The following is a 16,698-nucleotide window of genomic DNA, read 5'->3' as shown; positions in this document are numbered from 1 at the left end:
GTGAGTGGTGTATTGGAGTGGGTTTCATAATGGGCTCCAGCTGCATGACACTGTCACTTGTTTATTGATAAGCTGAAGACATGGATCAATCCACTATGTGTTTCTACTGTGTCTAATGACACAGCAAGGGGGAAACGGATTGACTTAAATATGTGTTTGACTCTGTGTAAATGAAAAGTGCCAGCTGAAGATAAATAGGCACGGTTAAAACGTTACATCCTCTCTGGCTCAGCCTAGCCTGCATTTGGCTTGAATATTGTCCGATTTCAGATAATCACAGATCATTATGGATAATTGGGGAGCTTTTGGCCTCAGGAAATAAGGACTTGAAAATATTATCATCAACTGTAATTCCTCTTTACCAATGATATCAAGGTGATGAAATGCCATTGATGATTCTCCCTGTTCTCTCCCTTTCATCCTGCCTTAGAGTCCTTCCAGGTGGTTGTGAAAGGAAATGGTTTCTCACATGCCCGTGAGGTGGGGAAGGTCCTTTGTAGCTTCCGCATCAATGACACTCTCACTTTGAGTAAGTGGAAGTTACGGTACCTACAACTTTCGACCATTAACCCTAATGAATCCCATCAGCAACACCCCTGTTTTTAAAGAGCAGGAAACAATCTCTTTAACTTTCACACAGGATTCTAGGTGCAGGGTAATGAGGCTTAGAAATACATCTATTCAGCAATGCCACAGTGAGTTGGTTGTTATTGACTGTGTCCTCAGGCTGTGTGAGAAAAAGGCAAAGAGAAAGGATTTCAACCATTCTGGATGAAAGAGCTTAAAGGAACAAGCCTGAAAGAATACTCATTAGTTCAAGCAGGCACCAGTTGGCCTAGCTAGCAAATAACGTTCTGAGAACCATATGTTTCTTGGAGCTTGGTGAGAGCCTGGTTGTCCTATGGTTATTTTGCATACAACCTCCCCACAACTTTCTGGGAATGATGCAGGATAGTGGCTTGGCGTTGGAACATTCTCACCACATTCAGTAATTAAGGAATTTAGTTATTTTCTTGGTAATTCATTACTTTACCAGAATGTTTACTAGGAGTTGAAACATAGTTACATTTTATTTACATTTTGGTAATGTTCTAGGAAGGTTTTCCAACTGGTTTGACATTGGGAATGTTCTCAAATAGTTTAGAGAATGTTAAGAAACAACATTCTTCTGTGGGAATTTCAGTACTTCAGCATAACGTTTCCTACAGGTTTCCTCATGGTTCAATTTAAGACGTTCTCAAATTGTTTCTATAAAAACACAAGAAACCTTGAGTAAAGTTCAGAGAATGTTCTAAGAATGTTATTTAATATGCAGTCCATTCTCAGCATCAACAAAACTATCTATCCTCTATCTTGTTAAGTGTGTTCAGGTGTGTTGGCTGCGCCCACTAATTGGCCACACCTGATCTTAATGAGTGCTTGTTTCCTATGAAATTGGGTCTGTTTGAATAGACTAAAATGAACAGCTTTGTATGTGTCAAAGAATGGCATGCTAGCTCCGTCCTGGTTCCGCAGTGGACTAATTCCATAGCTAGAGAACAGAAGATTATAGGTTTGAATCTCACTGATGCGGTGTCACAATAAAAAATACATGTTTTTGCATGATTAATGCCTAAGGAAATGTATTTCTATGTGTTCTATCTGTGCTTAGTTTAAAAAAGTTAACCCAAAATAAGGTAGCAGTATTATTAAAAGTAAGAGCGTTAATTAAACCTCCCATGAAAACTTTAAAGGAACCAGAGTAAAACGTCCTCTGAACCTTGGGCCAATGTAGAGCAGTAGAATCCCACAAGGTGGCCTACACATGACAAAAAATGTGACTTTGGGCCAAGAAAGGACTCTGTTTGTGCAGCAGTGCACAAATAGATCTGAGTTAGCAATGTAATGTGGTTTCTTTGTTCCTTTGCATTCATCCACAACTAATATAGCACATCTGCTGTAGGCTGGGTGCCTCTGGGGATCATTGGGGATCAAGCCAGGTAAAAGGCTCTCTGAAGCTTCAAGAGCCAGGGTTTATTTCCTGTAGAATTTTCTAATTTCCAATAGATCAGGGACTTGCAATCACATCCTTTGATAAGCAATCTTAAGTATAGAGAGCAATTCTTACACTGAAGTCTGATTTCGGCATTCTTCCCTCAGGCAGTAGGGGAAATTGGGCTATGTTTTCCTTGGCCACAAGCAAGAGCAACCTTGTCTCATATTATTCTGTATGTAAATCCGAGACACCCATTTAGTATTATACTGTATGTTATGTTTCCTATGGTATCTAGTAATTTGTGGATGTCCATCATCCATTTAGTATGATATGTTACGAATTACAAATCATATATGTAACGAATTTGCAAAAAGTACAATATGTTATGAATTTACAAAACGTTAAATAATGTTACGAATTTGCAGAATGTATGATATGTTACGAATTCTACTTTGGTTTGCTAACGTTAGTTAGCTGGCTAACATTAGCTAGGCTAGGGGTTAGGGTTAATGTTAGAAGTTAGGGGAAGGGTTAGCTAAAAGGGTTAAGGAAGGGTTAGCTAACATGCTAAGTAGTTGCAAAGTAGCTAAAAAGTAGTAAGTAGTTGAAAAGTTACTAATTGGCTAAAATGCTAAAGTTGTCCGTGATGAGATTCGAACATGCAAACTTTGGGGTTGCTAGACCCACCCAACCAACCACCCTCCTTTCATTTTTGCCTTAAGCAACCTTCTGCCTTATGTACTGTAACCAGACCAAACGTAACATATCATACTCATTTGAGTGTCACGGATTTACATTCACTATGTTACACCTAGTCTATGAGACCAGGCTGGCAAGAGGAGGTTAGCATGCCTACTGTTCTTACAAATCCTCTTACACACACACACACACACACACACACACACACACACACACACACACACACACACACACACACACACACACACACACACACACACGCACCTTGCTTTCCTTCAGCTGGTTTAATACTTAAGGCTTCTCAGATGCACAGAGGGAATGTGGATCTCCTGACATTCTGTCAGCCAGGCTAAATAAACCACACTCACGCTGAAGGATTTCAGTTGATTTAAGGTCTAGAAAGACAATAAAGCAAGGAATTTTCCACAATTTGTCTCAATGTATTTCAATTTGAACTATATTCTTTGAAACACTCTTTGAACTACAACTCGTTGAAATTATGCTAATTCAACTATGATAATTACGTTAACAATACAGTTTGTAAATGAACTAGCTCCAGTACTCTATTTTGTTTGTTTTTGTTTCCATGCACCTCTTGCTGGATGCATAGCTATAGGATTTCTAGTCTGGGGGATTATCTATATACAGGTGACTTGTCTACTGTATACAGTATTAGGTATTCATATAAACACATAAACCAAAGTGTTCTCTTCTATAATCCCATAGTGAAAAGGCCATTGGTAGTGAGAGACACCTACCTTCTGTGCCCAGCTCCCGTATTGGAAGAAGAAGGGACGTAAGTGACTCCTTAACTCTCACATCCCCACTGCTTTAATTGATGCACGTCAAACCCAACTCATGAAATGCAACCCATCTCTCTTGCTCTCAAGTGAATACAGTATTTTCTCAGAAAAGCAGCTATCCTTGGTTTCTGGAATGAAGAGAGGGATGTGTTGATTAGAGCAAAACAAATAAACAGTGTAGGTAATTATACCCTCCCTCACCTCTCACTTCCTCTCACCTCCTCCATCCCCCCTCCACTCCCTCTCACCTTCCCATCCCCTCTCTCCCTCCTCATCTCCCCCATCCCTTCTCACTCACCTCTCCCTCACCTCTCCCCTCCCTCCCTCCCCCCTCTCAATCCCCTCATCTCCCCATCCCTTCTCTCTCACCTGTCCCCTCCCTCCCTCCCCCTCCCCATACCCTCTCTCACCTCTCCCTCCTCATCTCCCCCATCCCATCCCTTCTCTCTCACCTCTCCCCTCCCTCCCCATACCCTCTCTCACCTCTCCCTCCTCATCTCCCCATCCCCTCTCTCTCACCTCTCTCTCACCTCTCACCTCCCCATCCCCTCCCTCTCACCTCTGCCCTCCCTCCCTCCCTCCCTCTCACCTCCCCATCCCCTCCCCATCCCTCTCTCTCACCTCTCCCCTCTCTCCCTCTCAATCCCCTCTCCCTCATCTCCCATCCCTTCTCTCTCACCTCTCCCCTCCCTCCCTCCCTCCCTCCCTCCCTCCCTCCCTCCATCACCTCTCCCTCCTCATCCCCTCCCTCACCTCTCCCTCCTCATCCCCTCTCTCACCTCTCCATCTCCCTCCCTCTCACCTCCCCATCACCTCTCTCTCACATCTTCCTTCCCTCCCTCCCTCTCTCTCACCTCCCCATCCCCTCTCTCACACCTCCCCATCCCCTCTCTCACCTCTGCCCTCACTCTCACCTCCCCATCATCTCCCTCACCTCCCCCTCCCTCCCTCTCACCTCCCCTATCCCCCCTCTCACCTCCCTCAGGGAAGCTACCCTCCACGTCAGTATGAACAATGGCCTGAGTTTCATATCTAGCTCTGTCACCATCACCACAGTCAGCTGTGTAAGTACCAACCCTTCTCCACAGGAAAATCTCTCAACCATGGCTACATGGAGTATTGTGCTTCTAATCGAATGGTTTATTTTAGTACTTTACTCTTCTGTATCTATTCCTAGGAGGTGATAGAGCTTGTGTTCAAGCACAGTAAGTACACGTGGTTCTAACCTTATTCCCTCTCTCTGCCTCCCCTAGTCTGATGGGACATTCTTGGCCATAGCTCTGCTCATCCTGCTGCTCCTGCTGATGCTGGCTCTGCTCTGGTGGTTCTGGCCTCTCTGCTGCACCGTGGTAACATCTCTCTCATTATCAACCTCTCACATTCAAATCCATTTCCTGTACCCCATCAGAGACTATGCCATGTATGCATGTGTCAATAGGATAATCATTAACTCCTGTGGAACAGCATATTAGGATTCCGTGTCTTTTTCCATCTTTGCAGATCATCCATGAGCCTCCACCTCCAGTAATGGAGGACAGCTCAGTGAGTAAAGCTTTTTTTTTTCTTCTTATTTACGGTCTCTAGGCCCGTGCCTCCTGTAGAGTTGAAACGCCACTATCATACCATAAAATCAGACTCTCTGTGTCTCTCGCTGTCTCCTGTTGTCTGATCTGAAAACAGCCGGCAGCCTCTGCCTCAAAGAGCTCTGAGAACCTGTAGAAGCATAATAGGGATTAGACTGAGTTATTGACTCACAGCTGACATTTTCCATTTTGACCCGACACAAATTCCACTCGATGGTGCTGGATGCAGCCAGGACCAGACTGGGCAGATTGTCTGATCTTGTTTTTTTTTCATATTTTTTTTCTGTCCAGTAAACTGGATAGCAGCCCAGCTCTTTAGGTAGAGAGGAGTTTAGTTATGCTACAAGTTTAGTTACAACTATTTTCAGGCTCTCAGACATGGTTGGAGCTTCTAACAGGGTGACTCCCTGGCCACACCACCAGGGATGCCATGCTACCTATTTCTTTGTGAGACTTGGTTGAACTTAATGACATCAAGTTTAGCATGATGCCTGCCTTACTTGTTTGGAACAATACCACTGGTATTGTTGACTTGAACTGGCTGAAGGGAGTGGTAGGCATCTGATATTATGAACATTTTAGGGCAAAGCTACCATCTGAGGGATCTATTTTTCCCCTTGTAAGGATGAGGATGAGGACGGGTATCCCAAGAAGAGGTGGCCCACTGTGGATGCCTCATACTACGGTGGCCGAGGTGTGGGTGGCATCAAGAGAATGGAGGTGAGAAAGACATTCACTGACTGTTGTACTCAGCCTGGTGTGCCCTTTATCCAACTACGGCTCAGACCTGGTCATTATACTACCATTCCCCTGGCACTGACTGGCTGCTGTTGCTTGTCCTTGCTTAGGTCCGCTGGGGTGACAAGGGTTCCACTGAGGAGGGGGCCAAACTGGAGAAAGCCAAGAATGCCCGTGTCAGGATGCCAGAGCAGGAGTTTGACATGCCACCAACACACACTTTCAACAATGGCATTCACAAACCTATCAGTCCCCAGAAGTGGTACTCTCCCATAAAGGTATCGTATCCAGCTAGCATATTTGGTTCCTTGGAAGTTGTGTGAAGCTATGTTAAATATAGGTTATTTGAAAGGAAATAAAATAACGTTCTGATAACGTTTCAATAAGACTTCTAATAACACTGCTAGCTTAGGTTAACTGTTTTGAACTCTAAGAACAGATAGGACACGTATTTGCTTAGGCGTTAAATCATGCAAACGCATCCCTTTTTTTATTGTGGCACGGCGTCAGTGAGATTCAAACCCATGATCTTCTGTTCTCTATCCATGGAATTAGTCCACTGCACCACCAGGATGGAGCTAGCATCTCATGTTTTTTTACACATACAAAGCTTTTCATTTTAGTCTATTCAAATGGACCCGATTTCAAAGGAAACAAGACTCATTAAGATCCGGTGTGGCCAATTAGTGGGCGCAGCCAACACACCTGAACACACTTAACAAGATAGAGGTTAGTGAGAGTTTTGTTGACGCTGAGGACGGAATGTATATGTATTAAAATAACATTCTTAGAATGTTCTTTGAATGTTAATGTTTTCTAGAACGTTGTTTCTTAATGTTCTTGAAACAATTTGAGAACATTACTTTAAATAGAACCATGAGCAAACCTGTAGGAAATTCCCACCTAAGAAACGTATAGTTCTCAGAACATTATGCATCAGCTGGGTATCCTGCACAATATGCAAAATAATCATAGGACAACCACACTCTCACCAAGCTTGAAGAAACATATAGTTCTCAGAATGTTATGTGCTAGCTGGGTAGTCCTGTACTTAGGAGTTCAACATTTCCTTGGTATACCATAAAAGGTACACTTTATAGTTGAGTAGGGGAATAACAACAACAGTATCTTTCAATTGAAATAAAAGTCAATCATATGCACTTCATCTTAAACATGACATGGTTTACCATACATGGTAGAATTTTGGGGAATTGAGTGAGGCAAAAACAAGAACACAATTGCAGTACCATGCACTCTAAATTCCATGGAAAACATTGTTAGTAAACTTTTAACATTGTGGTCCTCTGTAGCTCAGTTGGTAGAGCATGGCACTTGCAACACCAGGATTGTGGGTTGGATTTCCCACTCCCAAATAAATGGATGCATGCATGACGAAGTCTCTTTGGATAAAAGCATCTGCTAAATGGCATCTATTCTTATTATACAGTGCCTTCGGTAAGCATTCAGACCCCTTCCCTTTTTCCACATTTTGTTACGTTACAGCCTTATTCTAAAATGGATTAAAAAAAAATGTTGTTTTGCAATCTACACACAATACCCCATAATGACAAAGCGAAACAGGCTTTTCGAAATTTTTGCACAGGTGGACTCAATCAAGTTTCTACAACTTGGAGTCCACCTTTGGTAAAATCAATTGATTGGGCATGATTTGGAAAGGCACACACCTGTCTATATAAGGTCCCACAGTTGACAGTGCATGTCAGAGCAAAAACCAAGCCATGAGGTCGAAGGAATTGTCCATAGAGCTCCGAGACAGAATTGTGTCCAGGCACAGATCTGGGGAAGGGTACCAAAACATTTCTGCAGCATTGAGGGTCCCCAAGAACACAGTGGCCTCCATCATTCTTAAATGGAAGAAGTTTGGAACCACCAAGACTCTTTCTAGAGCTAGCCGCCTGACCAAACTGAGAAATCGAGGGAGAAGGGCCTTGATCAGGGAGGTGACCAAGAACCCGATGGTCACTCTGACAGAGCTCTAGAGTACCTCTGTGGAGATGGGAGAACCTTCGAGAAGGATAACCATCTCTGCAGCACTCCACCAATCAGGCCTTTATGGTAGAGTGGTCAGATGGAAGCCACTCCTCAGTAAAAGCACATGACAGCCCTCTTGGAGTTTGCCAAAAGGCACCTAAATACTCTCAGACCATGAGAAACAAGATTCTCTAGTCTGATGAAACCAAAATTGAACTCTTTGGCCTGAATGCCAAGCATCACGTCTGGAGGAAACCTGCCACCATCCCTACGGTGAAGCATGGTGGTGGCAGCATCATGCTGTAGGGACGTTTTTCAGCAGCATGGACTGGGATACTAGTCAGGATCGAGGCCAGGATCAACGGCGCAAAGTACAGAGAGATCCTTGATGAAAACCTTCCAACAGCACAATGACCATAAGCACACAGGCAAGACAACGTAGGAGTGGCTTCGGGACAAGTCGTTGAATGTCCTTGAGTGGCCCAGCCAGAGCCCGGACTTGAACCCGATCTAACCTCTCTGGAATGACCTGAAAATAGTTCCCCATCCAACCGGACAGAGTTTGAGAGGATCTGCAGAGAGGAATGGGAGAAACTCCCCAAATACAGGTGTGCCAAGCTTGTAGCGTCATACCCAAGAAGACTCTAGGCTGTAATCGATGCCAAAGGTGCTTTAACAAAGTACTGAGTAAAGGGTCTGAATAGTTATGTAAATGTAATATTTTATTTATTAAATAAAAAATAAACTGTTTTTGCTTTGTCATTATGAGGTATTGTAAGTAGATTGATGAGGAAAAAAATATTTAATTTAATACATTTTAGAATAAAGCTGTAACATAACAAAATGTGGAAAAAGTCAAGTGGTCTGAATACTTTCCGAATGCACTCTATATACTGTATATATTAGACATAGGTTATCAAGTGCAAACTGTCTACCAATCAGGGTTGGGGTCAATTAGGAAAATTCTGAATTGAATTTAAACTATGAATTTGAATTGGCCACACCCCACAGGAAGCAGAATTTGAAATGAATTTGAATGAAATGAAATAGAATTGAATTCAAAGCAATTCAACTGAGACGTGAAACCTGAGTCTCATTCCTTTGACAAATCTTTTATCAAAAGGATATGCCACCTACAGTACTAATTCAAAGAATACACATACCATTTCAAATATTAGTTTGATTGTAACTCAAAGACATCAAACAGTATTTTTCTTTGTCATGAGATGTTGGGGCTCCCAAGTGGCGCAGCGGTCTAAGGCATCACTACAGACACCCTGGTTCGATTCCAGGCTGGATCACAACCGGCCGTCATTGTGAGTCCCATAGGGCGGCGCACAACTGGCCCAGCATCATCCAGGTTTGGCTGGTGTAGGCCATCAATGTAAATAAGAATTTGTTCTTAACCGACTTGCCTAATTAAATAAAAGTTCAATTTGAAAAAATATATATACAAATATTTGATTTTTCCCTTCCATACAACAATGTCCGATCGAATGCATTCTGGGAAATATGTTTTTTCTGTTATTTAAAAACATGAAGGGAATTATTAATCATTATAGACACCCCACAACACGATCTTATAATGTTTCCAGACCTCTGTAATTGTTTCTAATTGTTTTAGGAGAATGTTTCAAACTTATGCTACCTGGTATAAACATTTTCATGGTGATGTGTAGTATAAATAAGCCATTTAAATGTAATTGAATTACATTGTACTTCCTCTAATTCAAATGATGCTTCCTGTGGGGTGTGGCCAATTCAAATTCAATTAAGATTTAAGAATTGATTTGGAATAAAAGAGAAATTCACATACTCAATTCAGAATTGACTCCAACCCCCACCAAAACCCAATCTATGATCAAAACACTTCTTAATTAGTTGCAGCCTTCCTGTAGTGTCATTGTTTCCAGGAAGTTTGCTTCAAAACATCTCAGTCAGCTGGATGAGTGGTTATATGAACCAGACATGAACTGAGCTGACCTCAGGAAGATGAGATCTGCAGAGCAGAGGGAAGCTGGTGCTAGTCCCAACACAATACATTCCTTGCCCTTTATCTCTACTTACTCTCCTCACTGACTATTATTATGTCATGGAGCATAGCTTTCGATAGTCAAACAGCACCAGACAGTCAGCCAGCCAGACACACACAGATAGCTGTTAGACTGATCAAAAGACCAGAGCGGAGTAAAGCAACTGACAGGCATACAGGCAGGCAATATTGTTATTATCATATTGTTATCTACTATGTAACATTCTTCTCTTTCATTTATTGTGCCCATCTTTATTCAGGGCAAGCTGGATGCTCTGTGGGTGTTTCTGAGGAAAGGCTATGACAGGGTGTCTCTGATGAGACCCTATCCTGGAGATAAGGTAAGACACAAAAAACAAACGACATAGAGAAAGACACGTCCAACACTTGCTACCAGCTCTCACTGCACTGTACGGGATGATACGAGGGTATGCAGAGTCATGGAAGGCACTTTTAGCAACTCAATAAGAAAGCCAGTGTGTGACTGAGGCTTACATGTAGGTCAGAGAAGGATAGCTTCCAGGGGCTTTTCCTTCAGAGCTCTTCTAAGGGATGGTAAGGCCCACTGGCCCAGCACTTCATTAAACTGTTATGTGACAAAAGTATAAAAAAATGCAATCAGATGAAACAGTTTAGGAGGCAGAGACCGCACTATGTAATGCCTAGGCCCACTCCGTTGCAAACAGTCAACAGAAAGAACTCAAACCCCTGGAAAATTGTGGGAAAGAAGAAGGTCTGGGGCCAAGACCACAGTCAAAGGAGCAAAGCAGACAGAATGGAAAATAGAGAGGGGGAGGCTTCAGTACCATCTTTATTTTTTATTCTCTTTTTGCACTTTACATTTTTTTTTGCAATGGTTCTTCCAGCAGTTTTTTCTAACTTTTTTTCTCCAACAAAACTATTCCACCAGGCAGCTGAGGAGAGTGGGAATTTTGATTAACTCCTTACAAACTCATCACGTTGGCAATTTTGGAAGCCAATTAAAGCTTTTTAATGCCTTCAATGCCCATTTCTTCATTAAATCATCTGCGCTGGCCAAATGCTTTTAAAACACTTCCAGCCAGGCAGTAAATAATCCAGTAGAAAGGTTGCAGCTGATCGTAATAATAACGGCACACAGACAGAGCGGCTGTGAGGAAGGCGTAACGTATCCTGGTATGTACAGGCTGAAGAAGCTGAGGTGCTAATATTGCTCCAACCTGAAGGAATGCGTTTAAATCTGCTGAAGCCATTAAGGACAGATGACTAGTCACTACCCACATCCCCACCTTCCCGTAACTCAAGCCTAGCTGGGAGTTTTGTTTTTATATGGTCTCAATGACAGCTGTGGATAGGAGCATGTGGCGAACCATCCACACAATTCCCTCTCTTCCCATCTTTCATAAGCTGTTGCTACCTCAGTAAATCTCCTTGTTTTTTTTGACTGAATTGGACATTTACAGGCAAACAAAAGACAAGATGGAGTCCGCATAATATTCAGAAAGGAAAACAATGAAGATAATGAGAGATTGGTCATGCTAATTAGAATATGTTCAAAGATTCATCCACCCAGGACACATACATTAACATTGAGGAATATTCATTGTCAGTAACAGGCCTCATTAGGATATGTGTTGATGATAATGTATCCACGATAACAATCCGGACATACCCCAACCGAATGGAGATATCCGTACCATGCTAGAGCCCGTACTGCAGCATTCAATGTCAGCAGAATGAACCCCGATGACTCTGTGGTGCGTGACATGTACAAGGCAAGCATGTACGCAAATCCATTAGGGACACAAAAAGTTACTACAGACTCAAACTTCAATTGATGTTTGGACAACTCAGACTCTCGACGCATCTGGCAAGGACTACAGAGATTCCTTGGACTACAAAGGCAAATCCAGCTGTGTGGTACCCACCGAAGCCTCCCTCCCAGACGAGATCAACACATTCTATGCTCGCTTCGAGGCAGACAATACCGAGCCATCCAGGAGGACCTCTCGCTGCTCCGGACGACCAGGTGCTTTTGCTCTCCGAAGCTGATGTGAGGGAAAACTCTCAAAAGAGTGAACACCAAGATGACATCCCTGGCTGCTTCTTCAGAGTGTGTGCTGACCAGCTGGCGTGCGTCTTCTCTGACATCTTCAACCTGTCCCTCTTCCAGGCTGTAGTCCCCACCTGCTTCAAGGAGACCATCATCATCCCAGTGCCCAAGAAAAACAAAGTGACATGCCCAAATGACTATCACCCCCATCGCACTCACTCCATCATGAAGTGCTTCGAGAGGCTGGTTGTGGCCCACATCAAGGCCAGCATGCCAGGCACACTGGACCCACTCCAATTTGCCTACTGCTCCAACAGATCCCCGGAAGATGCCATTTCCATCTCTATTCATACGGATGTTACACATCTGGACAAGAGTTCAGCATTCAACACTATTGTTCCCTCCAAGCTCAGAGCCCTGGGTCTGGGCATCACCCTCTGCAACTGGATCCTGGACTTCCTGATAGGCAGACCAGACCACAGGTTGTGAGGATTGGCAACAACCCCTCCTCCACACTGACTCTTAACACAGGGGTGTGTTCTCAGCCCTCTACTGTACTCCCTGTTAGAGGTCTTCATTGATCCACCTGTACCCGAATACCCGAGACACGATCCGGGACCTGAGCGGGTTCGGATCCAGAATTCGAAATAATGTCACAGGTCTGGGTCGGATCTGATATGATTGTCACAGGTCTCGGGGTAGGTGTAATTTCAACTGACTTGTTCAAAAGTTTGGGGTCACTTAGAAATGTCCTTGTTTTTGAAAGAAAAGCACATTTTTGTCCATTAAAATAGCATCAAATTGATCAGAAATACAGTGTAGACATTGTTAATGTTGTAAATGGCTATTGTAGCTGGAAACAGCATAATAAAGGCACGGCCCCATGTCGCAAGGATCTGTACACAATTCCTGGAAGCTGAAAATATCCCAGTTCTTCCATGGCCTGCATACACACCAGACATGTCACACATTGAGCATGTTTGGGATGCTCTGGATCGACGTGTACGACAGAGGGTTCCAGTTCCCACCAATATCCAGTAACTTCACACAGCCATTGAAGTGGAGTGAGACAACATTCCACAGGTCACAATCAACAGCCTGATCAACTCTATGCGAAGGAGATATGTCGCGCTGCATGAGCCAAATGGTGGTCACACCAGATACTGACTGGTTTTCTGATCCACGGCCCTACTTATTTTTTTAAAAGGTAACAGTTGCATATCTGTATTCCCAGCCATGTGAAATCCATAGATTAGGGCCTAATTAATTTATTTTCAACTGACTAATTTCCTTATATGAACTGTAGCTCAGTAAAATTGTTAATTGTTGCATGTTTATATTTTTGCTCAGTGTAGTTCACTCATCTTCGTTCCCCAATGACAGTGTAGAAGTAGTACCATAACCTGTCCAATAGATGGCAAGGTGTAGGCCTGTTCAAAGCACAAACAAATCTGGATTCTGTGATCTTAATATTGTGATATCTGGATCAGAATGATCTTATCTGATCCTTTTCTGAAAAACTTGGTCAAAATCAATCAGATTGTATGGCAAAAAAGGGGATTACAGAATCCAGGTCATTCTGATACAGATGAAATGTTTTAAAAAATTGGGCCCAGGTTGCACAGGTTATGTTTCTGCATTTATTTGACACTACTCAAAATAACAACTGACCGGATACATTTACCCTACATGACCAAAAGTATGTGGACTCCTGCTCGTCAAACATCTCATTCCAAAATTATGAGAATTAATATAAAGTTGGTCCCCCCTTTGCTGCTATAACAGCCTCCACTCTTCTGTCAAGGCTTTCCACTAGATGTTGGAACATTGCTGCGGAGACTTGCTTCCATTCAGCCACGAGAGCATTAGTGAGGTCGGGCACTGATGTTGAGCAATTAGGCTTGGCTCGCAGTCAGTGTTCCAATTCATCCCAAAGGTGTTCGAAGGGGTTGAGGTCTGGGCTCTGTGCAGGCCAGTCAAGTTCTTCCACACCAATCTTGACAAACCATTTCTGTATGGATCTCGATTTGTGCACCATGAAAAAATGCCCCAGACCATTATTCCTCCTCCACCAAACTTTACAGTTGCCACTATGTATTGGGTCAGGTAGCTTCCTGGAATCTGCCAAACCTAGATTCGTCCGTTGGACTGCCAGATGGTGACGTGTGATTCATCACTCCATTGCTCCAGAGTCCAATGGCGACGAGCTTTACACCACTCCAGCCGATGCTTGGCATTGCGTATGGTGAGGTTAGGCTTGTGTGCGGCTGCTCGGCCATGGAAACCCATTTCATGAAGCTCCCGTTTAACAGTTCTTGTGCTGACGTTGCCGCCAGAGGCAGTTTGGAACTCGGTAGTGAGTGTTGCAACCGAGGACAGACGTTTTTTATGTACTAAGCGCTGTAGCACTCGGTGGTTTCGTTCTGTGAGCTTGTGTGGCCTACCATTTCACGGCAGAGCCGTTGTTGCTCCTAGACGTTTCCACTTCACAATAACAGCACTTACAGTTGTCCGGGGCAGCTCTAGCAGGGCAGAAATTTGACGAACTGACTTGCTGGAAAGGTGGCAACCTATGACGGTGCCATGTTGAAAGTCACTGAGCTCTTCAGTAAGGCCATTGTTCTGCCGATGTTTGTCTATTGAGATTGCATGGCTGTGTTCTCGATTTTATACACTTTTCAGCAACGGATGTGGCTGAAATAGCCGAATCCACTAAGGGGTGTCCACAGTATACTGCAGTAAATTTTACGTAATGAAGCTTTAATTATCAGAATAAAGAACGTTTTTTAAGCCTCCCCATTTTAGTTACATTTGAAATATCTCAGTTGTAGTGCCTTTCACCTTTCTAAATCCATCCTTTCTGTGGGTTCAAGATTATCCTGATTTTCTGCATCAAAACTATATTAAATCACTGCCTTTAGAATTTTGAAAAACACGAAAACAACATTTAATCCTGATTCAAGGTCAGATTGGATTACTGAATCCTTATCCGGAAGTTCAGAATGTCATTTTTTTGTTTTGAAATACCAAATTCTAATATTTAATCGAATTCGATTGCACATTTTTTTTATCTATTTTTTTTTTTAACTGGGCCCTGATGACTGTCTCTTATTGCTCTCATCCCTGTTTTATCCCTCTCTCCTAATTTACAGGGCAGGTGCATTAGCTTCACCCGGGTGAAATCCTACCCTGCTCCTCGTTATCCAATCTACCACCAGCCCTCCACGCCAATCTACAGTCTGCCTCACACCTACAGTCACGCTTCCTCACATGGCACCCTCTCCCACATGCCCCCCTCTCCCACCTCCACTCTTCCACCCCTGCCATCCACCCCCCCTCCTTACACCCCCCCTCCAAACCAAGCTCTGCCCCCAACTTCTGTAAGTCCTCCCCTACCTGTTGCTCCACCCAACCCTCCACCTGTTTTTTCTCCGACCCCTCAGGCCCAACCCTCATGCAGAGCCCCTCCCCCTTCCCGCCCTCCCCCACACCCATATGACCAATTTCTCTGAGGAAAAAGGAAGGAAGGCCAATGCATATGATAAAGAACTGAGCAGCAAGGACCCTGAGGGCCCCTGAAAATGTCCTGAATACTGTGCCTTTCTCTTCTCCACCAATCCAAACCACTATCAACAGATTGACAGGCAGGACAGCAAGCCCAGCTCTACTTCACTCAACGGTTCAGAGAGAAGCTGAGCAATTGATCTGTAAAACAAAGTTCCATTAGATTTTCCATGTTCTCTATTCTAACTGATCAGGAAGTTGTATCATTTTTTTTACTGTAGGACTCACGAGACTACAGTGAAGTTAATGCCAACTCTTTACTGCTTTGCTTACTCAATGGAAGCAGAATATTGACATCTTTAGCAGAAGGGATAAACAAAGTATTTCAGAAGTTAAAAGATCAATGGCTCAGCTTTTAACTCTGTCTTTTATGTGTTATATAGATACATCTTACATGCTGATTGATACAAACCTGTGTGTATTATGGATGAATCACTGAATGAATGAATGCATTTTTTTTATACATCAATCAATAAGTATATTGCAAGGAATGACAAACATGTCAGACACATTAGCAATGAGGAAAACCTCTGACTGGGAAAGAACGGATTCCTTTGTTTGCTTGTTCACACAGAAATCATGTGAAGAGTTTTTAAAGCCAAAGGAATGAAAAGCATGTCCTGTGGACTGTTAAATGCACAATATGTGATTTCAACAGCCGGATCCTGCTACTTGAGCTGATGGATGGAGCTGATTGATATTTTCAACCTTTTACATTGTTACAAAAAACACTAACAACCTTAGATATTGGGTTATGACAGTCGTACTGAGCTCATAAGGCATTATTGTAATATATGTCATTAATTCAAATTACGATTGGAAATCACCAAATCTGACAGATTATGCCTTTAAAATCAGCATGGCTGACCTACCATTGGCCAAATCAGGGACCAGCCAGAGCTCACTGACCTTTTGACGTGACCTTTGGCTGTTGTTAAATGGGGAATTTTGTTGTGTAACCACTCCTACAGCAGTACTAGGAATGAGGATCTCTGTGAATCCACTAGGGTCTAATTCCATTTCCAATCCAGATAAGTGTGTATTGAATATGTGCTTACTGAGTACCTCCAATTAATGTATAGAATGTACAGAATGTATCCAAAACCAGCCAGGCCTTTTTTCAGATTGTAATAAAATATAGAATTTCAGAACAAAGATGGCCTGTTATGTCATTCATTATCACTTTTGCTGATAAGCTTCACCTATATTCTACAACTAACCAAAATGACATACTGTATGAGAGCAGAGTAGACAGATAAAGTTCAGGAAAAGTAAGGACG

General features: G+C 43.0%; 1 protein-coding gene across 2 annotated transcripts in view; it reads left to right on the top strand.

Annotated features, from left to right (window-relative positions):
* antxr1b (ANTXR cell adhesion molecule 1b) overlaps positions 1-16,573 on the top strand; it is a 36,379-nt gene extending 19,806 nt beyond the window's left edge. For both annotated transcript variants that reach the window (XM_029709138.1, XM_029709137.1), the window contains exons 11-19: positions 431-529; positions 3,401-3,470; positions 4,463-4,541; positions 4,731-4,826; positions 4,978-5,019; positions 5,685-5,780; positions 5,909-6,076; positions 10,083-10,163; positions 15,007-16,573. In XM_029709138.1, the coding sequence (XP_029564998.1) occupies positions 431-529; positions 3,401-3,470; positions 4,463-4,541; positions 4,731-4,826; positions 4,978-5,019; positions 5,685-5,780; positions 5,909-6,076; positions 10,083-10,163; positions 15,007-15,366 (1,091 nt within the window). In that variant the 3' untranslated portion in view covers positions 15,367-16,573. The remainder of the gene's footprint in view (positions 1-430; positions 530-3,400; positions 3,471-4,462; positions 4,542-4,730; positions 4,827-4,977; positions 5,020-5,684; positions 5,781-5,908; positions 6,077-10,082; positions 10,164-15,006) is intronic.
* The last annotated feature ends 125 nt before the right edge of the window (positions 16,574-16,698 follow it).

Source organism: Salmo trutta, chromosome 23, assembly GCF_901001165.1.
Source record: "Salmo trutta chromosome 23, fSalTru1.1, whole genome shotgun sequence".
Lineage (NCBI taxonomy): Eukaryota > Metazoa > Chordata > Actinopteri > Salmoniformes > Salmonidae > Salmo > Salmo trutta.
Note: the sequence above shows the minus strand (reverse complement) of the source record. Positions and strands in the feature narration are given on the sequence as shown.